General features: G+C 39.2%; 1 protein-coding gene across 8 annotated transcripts in view; it reads right to left on the reverse strand.

The window, feature by feature from the left end:
- Positions 1-7,361: 7,361 nt before the first annotated feature.
- ccdc93 (coiled-coil domain containing 93) overlaps positions 7,362-13,193 on the reverse strand; it is a 182,083-nt gene continuing 176,251 nt past the window's right edge. For 6 of the 8 annotated variants that reach the window (XM_061842450.1, XM_061842447.1, XM_061842446.1 and 3 more), the window contains 2 exons: positions 7,604-7,717; positions 7,362-7,496 (listed from right to left, as the gene is read on the reverse strand). In XM_061842450.1, the coding sequence (XP_061698434.1) occupies positions 7,440-7,496; positions 7,604-7,717 (171 nt within the window). In that variant the 3' untranslated portion in view covers positions 7,362-7,439. Of the gene's footprint in view, positions 7,497-7,603; positions 7,718-10,839; positions 10,909-13,193 lie in introns of those variants that run through there. The other 2 variants (XR_009798230.1, XR_009798231.1) reach the window with 2 other exon arrangements.

The raw sequence follows: 13,193 nt of genomic DNA on the forward strand, positions 1-13,193 counted from the left end.
ACAACTCCATACCACCCCCTGGGAAATCGACAGACTGAACGATTTAATAGGACCCTTGGTAGCATGCTGCGTTCTTTACCACTGGCAGTAAAGCAACACTGGACACAGCAGATATAAACCCTGACTTTCGCTTACAATGCCACCGTGCATGAAACTACTGGATATGTCCCACTCTATCTAATGTTCAGTCGAGTCCCTAGACTCCTAGCGGACATGGTTTTACGGCAGGTACTGAAAAACACCAGTGTGGTTGACTATGCAAGCAAACTGACGGCAAGCCTTCATGAACCTGCTAGCATTGCTCAGCAGCATACAAGAGCGGCAGTATCAAGGTAATGGTTACAACGTAAAGGTCAGGGGCATCTGCCTAAATGTAGGGGATAGAGTTTTGTTTGCCAACAAAGCAGAGAGAGGAAAAAGGAAGTTGGCGGATAGATGGAAACCCACAATCTATACAGTAACAGACTGTAACCGCCAAACTCACCTCTACAAAATCAAAGATGAGAGTGGAAAGACTAAGATGGTGCATCGGAACTTGATATTGGATGTGAGCTTTATACCAACCCCTGAGCAAACCAGGCAAGAACCCAATTCAGCCACCACAAATGAAATCAGTGGGTCCCAGACTCAGCCACCTGATGCCTTAAGAGGTTTGCCGGAGGAAATTTCAGAGAACTGGACCCACTCATGGGTGTGTGTCATCACATGTTGACTGTGAGTCACTGGGGGTATATGGTATATGGTAAAGAGTCAGAAGGGGGGGATGAGATGTTACAATCCGCAACTTGGGACTCTGATCAGCTGTCATGCGCAGGTACCCAGGATAACTCTGCAAGCAGTGGAATCACAGGGCAGAGGGAGGAGGATTTACCACTGAGAGACTCACCTGACTCCAATGTAGTTCCCATGTCACCCACAACAGATGATCATAATGACTCTCAAGCCAGTGTTCAGAATATGAGTGGGCAGAACATGATGATATCTTAACTTAGACAGCGGGTGGTAATCAAGCAGCAGCACAAAATTCAGTGTCTGAGGAGCAGGTTTTCAGAACACGTGCAGGCAGAGTTGTTAAGGCAGTCAACCATTTCTTTAGAGAACATAGCACAGAAACCACTCACAAGGGGTATTGTGAATGGGTTAAGCAAAAAAATCTGTCTTTGTTGACCCTGTTTTAAAGGACACAGGGTGTTTCGGTGACAATTATTTCACTGCGCAAATGAAAATGCCATTGACATATGGGCCATTTTCAGCGACTTGGACATTTTTACAGGCCTGAGCGGTCCAGCGTCTGTACATAGATGGTAACTAGAGATGGTGGCGTACTCATTTTTATGTTACTCTACTTGTATATACAGTAAATTGTGGAGTAGTGCGTAATCTCGATGTATGCACAGTCATATAATGACAATAATGGCTTTTAATTTGATTTTTGATGGTCATAAGAAATTACGTCATATAAAATACCAGATACAGTACATGATTTCAAGTTATATTTTTCACTGAGTTAGCAGGTCTGTAGGAAGAGAGAGTCTTTCAGGAATTCTCCTGTTTAGGGAAATGCACATGGTCCAAGTCTATCTCTAAACCAAACTTCACCAATGCGTTTGTTACAGACCATTGGCAGTGGCATTAAAAACATGTCTTTTCTCCTTTAATGTGGGCAAAACAATGGCACCAAATTCCCATTGTCTTCACCCCAAGCAGGCAATTGTCACTCATTTTATTACCTCCTGAAAGACAGATTTCAGACTCCGCAGGGCCAAAAGCAGAGTTGTGATAGGCTCATTAAATGGCTGTGGAAGGGAATGGCACATTCCGGTCACAATTTTTCTTTTTCCTCATCACAAGATCCTGTTTCACTGATAAAAGTATATAAATCTGCAACTGAAAATGCCAGTGACTTTTGGGCCAAAGGAGCAAATGCATACAAGGTTGCAGCAAAAACATGTACTGGATTCAATATAAGTGTTCTCTTGTAAAGAGGTGGAATGAACAAATAACACACTCAGGGTCCTACATAATGAGGTGAAGAGTAACTGGTAGTAGGACCCCTAAAATTGGCCCTGCAACACCACAGAGAGGGAGCATACTGATTGGTCTATAATTAGCATCGGGATTTGGAAATTGCAGTTACTGTCTCTTCCTTCCTGCCTGTCATAATGGTGTTGCTCCTCTGTTGGAGGTATGCAATGTGATGGAAGCCCTGCGGCATGTTTCCAGAGTCAAGAGCGTCGTCGTATCCCTCCAATGATGGTAGAAATCTTCCATTTTAATAAACAGTATCTGAGTGTCCCGTACAAACATCATGGAGTCAAGCTAGCACAGTTTTTGATATCCCACATATTTAAAGCCAATATGAACATAGCACAGAATTTTCAAATAAAAAGGTCTGCACTTTATCATGATATGTTCAATGACCAATAAGCAGGTGATGAGCTGAATGTACAGTATGGAAGTAAAATTTTCAGACCCTTACCTTTTTCTCTCCCTTGAATTGCGCCATTTGTTAAACTCTTCAGTTCACTTTTTTTCCATCATTACTGTACACACAATAGTATTGATGGAAGAAAACGCAATTGTTGAAATTTTTGCTGATTTAAAAAAATGACATAAACACTCAAATATTTTACAAATATTTTAAATACATGACATCCCGGTTGTTCATCCGGGTACTTGACCGCCATTGTTGCAGACAAGCAGTAAGCTGTCCATCATCATCATGCCATATTTTGTTGCGTCTATGGATGTGGAAATCACAGAAACAGAGAGATTGGGAAATTATTTTTCCGTGTTCCAAAGATTAGACTGAATGAAGGAGAAGATACAATGGAGTTATCAAAAAAAACGGCAACAACAGTGGCTTGCAAATATACAACGTGCAGACCCGAACGAAGCTCGAGTACACAAGGCAAATGGTTATTTGAAAGTCTGTTGTGATCATTTTGTAAGCGGTAAGTTTATGTATTTCTAGTGTCCGGATATTCTACTTAAGGGAAGTCTTTCAGATTCTTTGAAAGTACGTTGCTGTGGAGAGTATACGGATCGATATCTTCACAGTGTGATATTCTGTTCGTATCTAGCTTTGGTGACATCATTGAGTGAATTAAAGTAGGCAGAAAACATCTGCTGCTCGCCGCTTATACATGGGTTTGTGGACGTTGCCATGGTGATGTCGTCTGCAATAGAAGAGGAAATATATGCGGCCTGCAACAGAGATATTCTGGATGCAAACATTTTCCAGAGTGCTCAGAACCTCCGATTCGACTGAAGATTCACATTCAAAGATAAGAGAATGACCCAAAACAGGCATCTAAAATACAGAGAGAGTCCCTTCAGAACAACTCTGTGACGTTTTTCAAAATAGCACTGACTAAAACTCAATTGAAGACCTTTGGACAAACCTGAAAATGGCTCCCCACCGATGTTCACCATCCAACCTGACAGAACTGATGAGCATCTGCAAGGAGTAATTGCAGAGGATCCCCAAATTCAGGTGTGATATACTTGTTAAATTGTTCCCCTAAAGACTGTCAAATAAGTTGCCATGCCACGAATAGCAATGGAGCGAATTGATAGTTATTGGGTTGTGTGGCTCGGGTTCATGTGTTGAGCTGAGCCCTAGAACCAACTCTCAAATTGAACACCAGATGTTGCCAAACCAAATTATACTTGATTGGGTCACCAGCACGGCAAAGATCTCTCTGATAAATGTAGCCTTCCCACTTAGCATCTCACCGCATTAAAAACCTAATTATTTTTATATCTTTGTATTACATACATATATCAAAGTCAGCAACCTTAAGAACCCAATTATTAGTTTTTGAGATCAAGACATCAACAGGACAAGTTTCAGCAGCTGTTCACACCCTGCGGTTTCCATCGGTTTTTCAACGGCGAAGCACACCTGCCTGCAAGTGACAAACAGGATGTTTGCAGCATCGCTGGGTTGCGGAGCAGGAAGCCTGTGACGCCCTTGAGTTACCACACAGGGTGTTTGCAAGCAACTGATCTTAACTGTTTTTCCATTGAACCTTTAGTAAAGAATATGATGCTTTGAAACTGCTTTGTGAAAAGAATATAACCTGTGTACGACTGTCTCTCTCAGACTAGGCAACACACGATGTGCAACCAACGAGAACAAGCCTGAGAATGCATGAGAGAATTGTATTCACAAGAATGTTGATACATTTATGCTATTGCTTAAGAACTAGAGTGAAACCGAACACAAGTTTGTGGTTACATTGACAGGATCCACCTGTTGGTTAAGGGGAAATGACAATTGAGTTTGCGGGCGCCTGGCCCTAATTTCAGTGAGCTAAGAGGGGCGTGACAAGGCAACCCAGAGATGGCGAAAGGGGCCCGATAGGATAACAAAGAGAGCCCTTCCCACTGGGAGTAGGTACAGCCAAAACCTTCCAGAATGTTCCACCAAAAAGCTATAAAAACCTTGGATATGTAAGTCCGGGGCTTTTTGTTCGTTTCTCGCTGAAAAAGAGTGTGGCAAGCTGGCGGGGAGAAATCTTCAAGCAACTTGGGATGCTTATTTTTGACTTCTCCATCTATGATTGGGCGCGAGTAAAACAACTACTGTAATAAGGTAATGGCAAGATAATACCAGCGATCTTACGCGGTTACCTAAGAATGGCAAGTTGCCTTGACAATTTATCCTTAATCCTAAAATACCTTATTACCAAATTAGGCTTCGAGCTTCATAGGACTTGATCACCCCTAACAGGCTCACTCAAAAATGTCTATTTTCCCGAATTTCTAATGCTTTTGAATGCTTTTAATCTTACTTCATTGTTATTACTTTTTACTACTTTTATCATTTATCCCATCCTACTTACCATCAGTATTATCATTTTAATCATTTTTCCTTTTATTGATTTATGTTCAATTAACATCGAATTTTGCATTAAAATAGCAACCGTACTCCGCGACTGGCGAGAGTAACTGTCGAGTAATGAATGTTATCTGAACAATTTTCATTATTTTATTAAATACTTAAAACTTCCATTCTGAGGCCCTGTAGCTCAGTGGTTAGAGCACTGGTTTGATAAACCAGGGGTTGTGGGTTCGTATCCCACTGGGGCCTCCACTCCCTGAGAAGGGTTGCGTCAGGAAGGGCATCCGGCGTAAAAATTGTGCCAAACATATGTGCGTTCATCTGAGATGACACGCTGTGGCGACCCCGAAAGGGACAAGCCGAAAGAAACTTACTTTTTACTTAAAACTTCCATTCTCATCTATTTTTGTCATTGTTAAATTGAGTTGTCTCATTATTACCATTCAACCTCATTAAAGATCAATCGTCAACAACATAAACATCATCTAGTCGTAAAATTCTATTTTAATCAGTCACTCATTGATAATCTCCATCTTAAGATAAAACAAATCCGTTTGATCCTAACAAGGATTGTTAAATTTACTAGGTCAATGACAAGTGCAATCGATTCATAAGAGATGAAGCTGCTGTAAAAGCGGAGCGATCACTTTGCCACCCTTTTACTCCGTAAGGTTACTCGTTAAGGGCTGATAAGTGATGGCAGATCGGATTGACTCTGCAAAACTAAAGGCAGTTAGTTCAGCTAGGCGAATTCATCTCGACACCGACTTAAGAAGCTCCCGTCCCCCTGCACGCACGGCGTTAGAGTGGGCTGGGGTAAAGGAGTAGCTTAACCATTTAACTGAAGAGTCGGTCAGGACATTTCTCCCGGTTAGTCCTGTGGATAAGCGGAATCTGACAAGACTCATGGTTGTATTACCTCAAAAGGATGGTTCAACCAAATACTGAGCAAAGGGTCTGAATACTTATGGCTGTCTGATAGTTTGTTTTTTCTTTTTTCATAAAGCTGCAAAATGTCAACATTTCAGATTTTCAATGAATATGGGGTGCTATGCGCACACTAATGTGAAAAAACAACTGCTTTTTGGGAATGGCTGCAAAAAAAAAATAAGTGAAAAATGTATGGGACTCAATACCGTACTTTCTGTACCCACTGTATGCAGATCTGTTGTTGACAGAGATAGACAGACTCCCATTTTTGTTGTTTGTGCATGAAGCAGCTGTGTGATCAACTGGTACACACGTTTCCGGTTCTCATGGCTTTAAATTGCTTACATAAGAGAAATCGACTCCTACACAGTGCTGAGACCACACGCTAGTAATTTTAAAAAAATTAATTTGTGTGCTATCTCACACAGACAAACTCCCAGTTCAACCAAATGTTGTCTTGTGTGTCACAGCTCTCATGTAAAGCAACACAACTTTTTTTTAATCAATATTTTCATCAGAAAGGATCTTAAACCAAAAGGTATTTCATGTTCTTGGGTTGACATTTATTCATTTCTTTATTTTTCTTTTTATTTTTGGAGGGGGAGCAGTCAAGAATCTTTTTTTGCTGGTCGACAATGCGTTTGTTATTCTGGTTGTTTTTTCAACTGATTTTGGGAAGTTATGAGAATACATAGTTGGCTTGAGGTTCTTAACCCTTGATCATCCATTACATTAAAACATAAAAAAAAATCCCGTCACGAGTTCAACAGGATCTTAAATTGGTCATATCAGAAAGAATGAAGTTTCTTTTTACAGAGTAATTCTTACACTGACACAATCAGTGTTAAAATAAGTAAACCATTTATCTGTAATTTCTTTACAGGCAAGGGTGGCGCTTCACCTAAAGGAGCAACACCAGCTCCAGCCACTGTTCCCTCATTCTGTCTTTTCTAAAGACATAATCTGGCATGGATACAAGGGTTTCGGGGTTAGCTATTTTAACCATGATTCAGATATTCCTCAACAATGTAAATTGAACTCATGTAGGATATGCTGACTGTTCCACAGACTGCAAATGGTTCCCAGACCAGTCTGGCTTGGCTGAAGGATTTAAATAGTAAAATTTAAATGTTTTCTTGCCCAAAAGTTTACCATTTACTATTACCAATTACCATGACGTTTATTTTATTAATTAATTAAGTTTGTGCAAAGATTTAAATTAGCTTTCTAACATTAAATTTTTTCTTCATCTAATCTTGAATAAGGTAATTTCATTTCAGTTGTTATAATTGATATTTTTATTCACTGGTAATCCAGAGTGTGGATGGTGATCAAGTCAAACAGCTCAATGAAATCATAATAACCAGTAGGCATTGGCATGATATGATTGAAAGCTTAAAAATACAATTCGTATCCCCCCACCAAAAAAAACCCAAAACAAAAAAAAAAAACAAAAAAAACCCAGAACATTTATAAAAAGGTTATTGAGTCCCCCCCCTCCATTCAGCATGGGGAACAGAAAATACAATGTCAGAATTTTTTTCCAATAGACCTGGAGGAAAGAGATCAGAACACGCACATAGGCAATTTACACGTTTAATGTATTTTCACAGATGCATACTTTTATATAAGGACACTGCTTACATCAGCAATATAACAATTAAGATGCTTCTTTTGGTCTCAATTTGGACAGCAGCGTTTCATTCTTTCGACATTCCTGATGGAACAAAATTGTGAGTTGACCATATTTTCAAACAGATTTTCAATTTTGATGTACATTAGTACTTATCTATTAGTTGAAATTCATCATGCATTAACCATTACCTCTTTGAAGTCTTTGACTGTTTTGAAATAAAGCCTTCGAATGTCGAGCAGCTCCAGGTATTTGTCGTTCAGTTGATCTCTCCTCATTTTGTTCTCCTGCTTCTTCTTCTCCATCTGCCCACAAGCATAAATCATATATCTTACCTAATATTGGAGAGGTAATATGTTAAAATTGGAACAAATGTTTCAATTTGTGAAGAGTATTTGCAATTTGGCATAAGGTTTTCAAAACCCTCCACAACAACATGTTGGGGTAGCACCCTAGTGCCCAATATGCACAAACAGAACCCATGAAGACAAAATTTTACACATTTGGGATTTTCTTTAATGGAAAAAAATATCGAAGTAAAAATTATTTTAAAATAAATACTTTGTATGTGAGTTTTTTACAGAAGAACCGCTCCCTGTTGTCTGGTTGAAGTAAACTGTCGACTGGCGCTTTCACACCTCTGTTTTCTTTCTGTGACGAAATAACCGTACTCTTGTCTGGACCAAAAGGTTAAAAAGTGGAAGAGAAATGATGCACAGATGGCAAATTTGGTCTAGTTCAATTAACATTCACACAACAAGCCTTTTTAATCATTAGGGCAAAGGGGAAAAAAGACGAAAGTTAAAGTGTATGGAAAGTCTTTAGAGCACCTTTTGCTTATATATTTTTTTATGCTGAATTCGAATCTGAAATCAGTTATGAAGGGAACTTTTGTATTTTTAGATTACCGTCAAAATTTGATCGCACATATTTGAATTCGGCCAGAACTACTCGAGCACATATTGGAAAATGCCAAGAAGGGATGTGACGTCAGAACGAGACACACAAACACGGCTGCAGTTCAACACCAATGTGTTGCTGAATTTTCCGATAATTCCACAAATGAACATGATTCTGAAGTAAGTCCTTGAAGACTGTGAAGAATACAAGCTTTAAAAGGGCGATAAAGGTTATTAATTTAAGACAAAGAATACACAATCAAATGCAGACGAAATAGTTGGCGCTGAAGGTAAGCATTTGTAAAGGTTTTTTTTTTCATTTATTTAGCCATAAAATGACAAATAGAAATGGCTTTGCTATCCTAAATGGCTATATGAAGTTTTCGGTCTTGTTTTAAAATTATGCAAAGGCCGTGTATTTATTATTTAAGTTGGTATATTTTCACAAATAAGGATTTTAATGAACGAAATCCATTTAAAATGTTATCACCTTAATTCGAGAGCAATAGCTGGTCATAACTTGCTTCATCATATATTTTCACTTGGTAAAAATCTTGGGATGTCTTCTGAGAGCCATAACCAGAGAGCACTCAGAACCGTCCATCCCCATTTTAGTGACAATTTTCCTAAGATGACATGAGCAAAACTACTAAACTGGACGTCGGGAACCTATGGCTCGTGAGTCATACCGTGGTCTTTTGGTGGTTGCATATGGCCCGCGGAGCCCTCATAACGACAGACGTGATTTCTGTTGGGCAGAGAAGGTTTGTCCTAGTGGGGTTGCCGTAGTTTGGTGTTGGAGGCAACGCAGCAGAGACAGTTTGGCCTAGTGGGGTTGCCTTAGTTTCTGCATGGAAGTCGTTTGTCCACAAGTGCAGAAGGGTCTAACGCGGATCATGTCGGAACAACTAATTATGGAAATGCTTTTGACAAAGGTTGCTCAAAGAAAAAATAGTGAGTGATATGAGTACCGAAGTTTTCAACAAGAATGGACAGCCTTTTTGGAGATGGAGGGTTCTGCTTTATGTTTAGATTCACAGATGGGGAGTATGCCAAAGCAGTCGTACTCAATGTTGGCAATAAACATTTTAACAACTTAGCATAAAGACAAGATAATCAAATGAATAAAAGACGTCTTTGTCGGCAAGAACCGTTCAACCATCGTACCAGTATGATGGCAAATCAAATTCAATTATGTTCATGATGAACGGGTGGAAGTCTAACCCCTGCATAAAGCTTAATCTGACGATGTATGAACTCTAAAGCCATCAGCAAAACGGTGCAGCACTAGCTTCCGCATTAATGGTGAGTACTTTTGTCATCATTGGTGAGCAACAGCGTAACAATGTTTAAAATAATTATAATAATTTAAAATAATTCAGAGACTTATTGTACTCTAAAAGTATTGGTCTGACATAATGTGCAAAATACACCTGTGGTTAGTTTTAAAATACTGTATGGCTCTTTTGAAATTACATTTGAAAATATTTGGCCTTTATGGCTCTCTCAGTCGAATAGATTCTTGACCCCTGCACTAAACTTTATACTGAAAGCTGTCAACCGGTATCTTTGGTTATGTTTGAGCACTAAATTCTTAAAATTTAAATGTAAATGTGGTGGATGGTTCTGTGTACTGGACTGATATGGGTCTTTGAGCTGTAGAAGTTTGTGAATGTGAACAGATTTTTTTGTATTATATCCACAGGTGTGCATGTACAGTAAATGCTGCAAACCCATGGAAACACTAGAAGAAAGTTTTTGTTACCATGATAGTCAACATATTCACCAGAAAATGGCAGATTATGCAGACTATAAACTGCAGTGCATGACGGAGCACCCAGGATCTATTGCCAGCAATCTGAACCCAATGGTATTTGAGGTTGCCGATCTCCAATTCAGGCAACAGTATCAGCAGCGACTGCATTTTCTACAACATGAGTAAAAGCTATTTTAAAAATTATTATTATTATTTCTCCTTATCAGCCCAGCTTTTGCCAAAAACATTCAGATTTTTCAGAAAAAAAAATATGTTCCTGCTAAAAGCAGCATTTGTCCAATTCAATACTTGTTCAAACAAAGTCCCATTCTGGAAAATTGTCAAATGAGTATAATTTCTTATTTTCAGGTTAATGCGACATAGTGCAGATAGACAGTTTGTGAAATGGTGTTGGGGAATTGTAGGCAGAAATAACCGCGTGCCACTTCCATCCTGCTGTGTGTAAAAGATGGTCTACATTCTGAATTTTTTGGTTTTGTCTGTGTGTAAATGTTATGCTTGTATATGAAGTAAACATACACCACAGATCTGAAATCATAGCAGTTTTATTGAACTGTATGCTTATATTGTGTATAAATAATCACTCATAACATTTGAACTGAATGCTTATTTGGTCTTTCAATATGAGCATCTTGTGGCCACCTGAGGTTGAAATACATGTTGCAGTATCCTCTCTGCTATTGGACAGATATGTGTTTCTTTTTTTCTCCTGAACAGGCACTTTATCAGTCTGGGAACTTTTTGAATGTACCAAAGATGGAGATTCAGCATCTGCTAGTTTGATGTCAACCTCTTGTGCAGAAGATGCTTACTGCAACATCTGTAATTAATATAGAAAAGTAAGGTTCAATGTTTATGAAATAAGAAAAAAATGTAAAGATAAAGAACAGGTTTATCGCAATCAATTTCAAGGTGCACAAATTATTTTTGATAAGGTGAAAACAGGTGTCCTGGAGAGCACAATTCATTTCAATCAGGCCTTGCTTTGTACTTTGGATGATGTTTTAAAGCAGCATGTGTTGATACAATCTCCATATGACAATGTGGGAAAAAAGGAAAGAGTTTAATTCACTTATGTTATTCAAAGTATTACAAATACAGTTATCTCCCACATAAATCCACACATGGCTGGTAACCATTGCCGTTTTTGCTTACTCGACAACCAAGTTTCCCAAGGAAGTATACAATCAAATTTGCAAGTAAGAGAATATACATTAGTTAGCAGTTATAAACTATTCTGTGACAAGTATGTAATACTGCTTGTTTTAATACTATGTAGTTTTTATGAAAATTAAAGACATTATAGACAGATATACAGTACTTCTTTGTGATATTGTTTGCTTGGGGTGGAATCAAGGGCATTGTTTGTTTACATTTTGCATAGCTTCATTAAATTGTTTAGTAAAAGGTTCGTTTATAATATCCTGTTTTTCTAGTTGAGAAGAGTAAACGATTTGCAGTAATAAAATATTTTCTGCGAAGAACGACATGCTTTAATTCAACCATGTCAACAGTGTTTGAAGTTTTCTGGAAATAAAAGATGATGAACATACCTCCGCACCTTGTCTTTTAACAAAAGCTCTTCGCAGTTTTGGTACTTTCTACGGAGGGGGCTTCTGAGCTTGTCGAACCGTGTCAAGGTTCAGCGGCTGATCCAAGTTCGCGTATGGTCCTTTTAGCAACACTGATCTGTTCACGTGTCGGAACTGGCTGAATGTTGGGCATTGATCCAGGTTTTAACATTTAAAACCCATCTCAGACATGAGTCCAGCAGTAAAAGAGTCCGGACTGAAATGTTCACTGCCTATGACAGACTGCTGAATGGGTTTGGAAAAATTAGCTCTTGTTTTCACAAACCTGACCCGCTGTTTACTGAGGCTGGGGTCTTTGGGAGAATAATGTGATCTGTGACCAGAATAATTCGTATGGTGACAAAACTGAACTACACATTTCTTCACCATTATTACGGATTGAGTTTAGCTTAAAATTGTTGAGAAAATCTCGAAACAAATGGGTTTTTCTTCGCCATCAATAAGCAGTGCTGTGAGCAAATGTTAGTTACACAACAACAGGTCACCTTGTTGTGACGTCAGACATAAGCCACACAAAAGTTTGTCTGGTATGGGAAACTAGGTCAAAGTTCACGGACTTTAATTAATAAATACAGTGAAGAAAACAAGTATTTGAAACCCATGCAACAGTGAAGAAAATAAGTATTTGAGCAGGAGCTGTGGTCGTAAGCTGGTCTGTGCATGTTAGTGGAAACCAAATGTGAGGGATGCAGTAAAGCTAAAGAAAGAGTGCTATCGGGCCTTTTTGGCCTGTGTGTCTGCTGAGGCAGCTGATGGGTAATGGTTGGCCGAACAGAATGCAGCTTTGGTGGTTGCTGAAGCAAAAACTCTGGCATGGGAGTTTGGTGAGGTCATGGAGAAAGACTTCTGGACGATTCTGAAGAAATTCTGGTCCAACATTGGGCGTCTCAGGAGGAGGAATCAGTGCACCATAAACACTGTGTATAGTGGGAATGGGGCGCTGCCGATGATTCCTGAGTTAATTCCACTGACATACCTTCCCTTGAGGAAGCAGGGTCTGGGTTCTCTGATGTGGGGTCTATCTCTGGTGTTGAGGTCACCTTGATGGTTAAGGCCCCGGGGTGGATGATATTGGCCCTAAAGTTTCTGGATCTTTTAGAGCTGTCTTGACACGCCTCTGTAACATTGCATGGATATTGGGGAGAGTGCCTCTGGATTGGCAAACTGGGGTGGTGGTCTCCCGTTTTAGGAAGGGGGACTGGAGGGTGTGTTCCAACTACAGGGGATCACAGTTCTCAGCCTCCCTGGTAAGGTCAGGCGTGTTGTCGGGAAGTTGAACACAAGAGACTTTCAGAAACAGTGCCTTGTGAAAGTATTTGGCCCCCTTAAACTTTTCAACCTTTTGTCAAATTTCAGGCTTCAAACATAAAGATATATATATATTTTTTTTTTTGTCAAGAATCAACGACAAGTGGGACACAATCGTGAAGTGGAACAAAATTTATTGGATATTTTATACTTTTTTAACAGATAAAAACCTGAAAACTGGGGCATGCAATATTATTTGGCCCCT

Source organism: Syngnathoides biaculeatus, chromosome 14, assembly GCF_019802595.1.
Source record: "Syngnathoides biaculeatus isolate LvHL_M chromosome 14, ASM1980259v1, whole genome shotgun sequence".
NCBI classification, from domain to species: domain Eukaryota; kingdom Metazoa; phylum Chordata; class Actinopteri; order Syngnathiformes; family Syngnathidae; genus Syngnathoides; species Syngnathoides biaculeatus.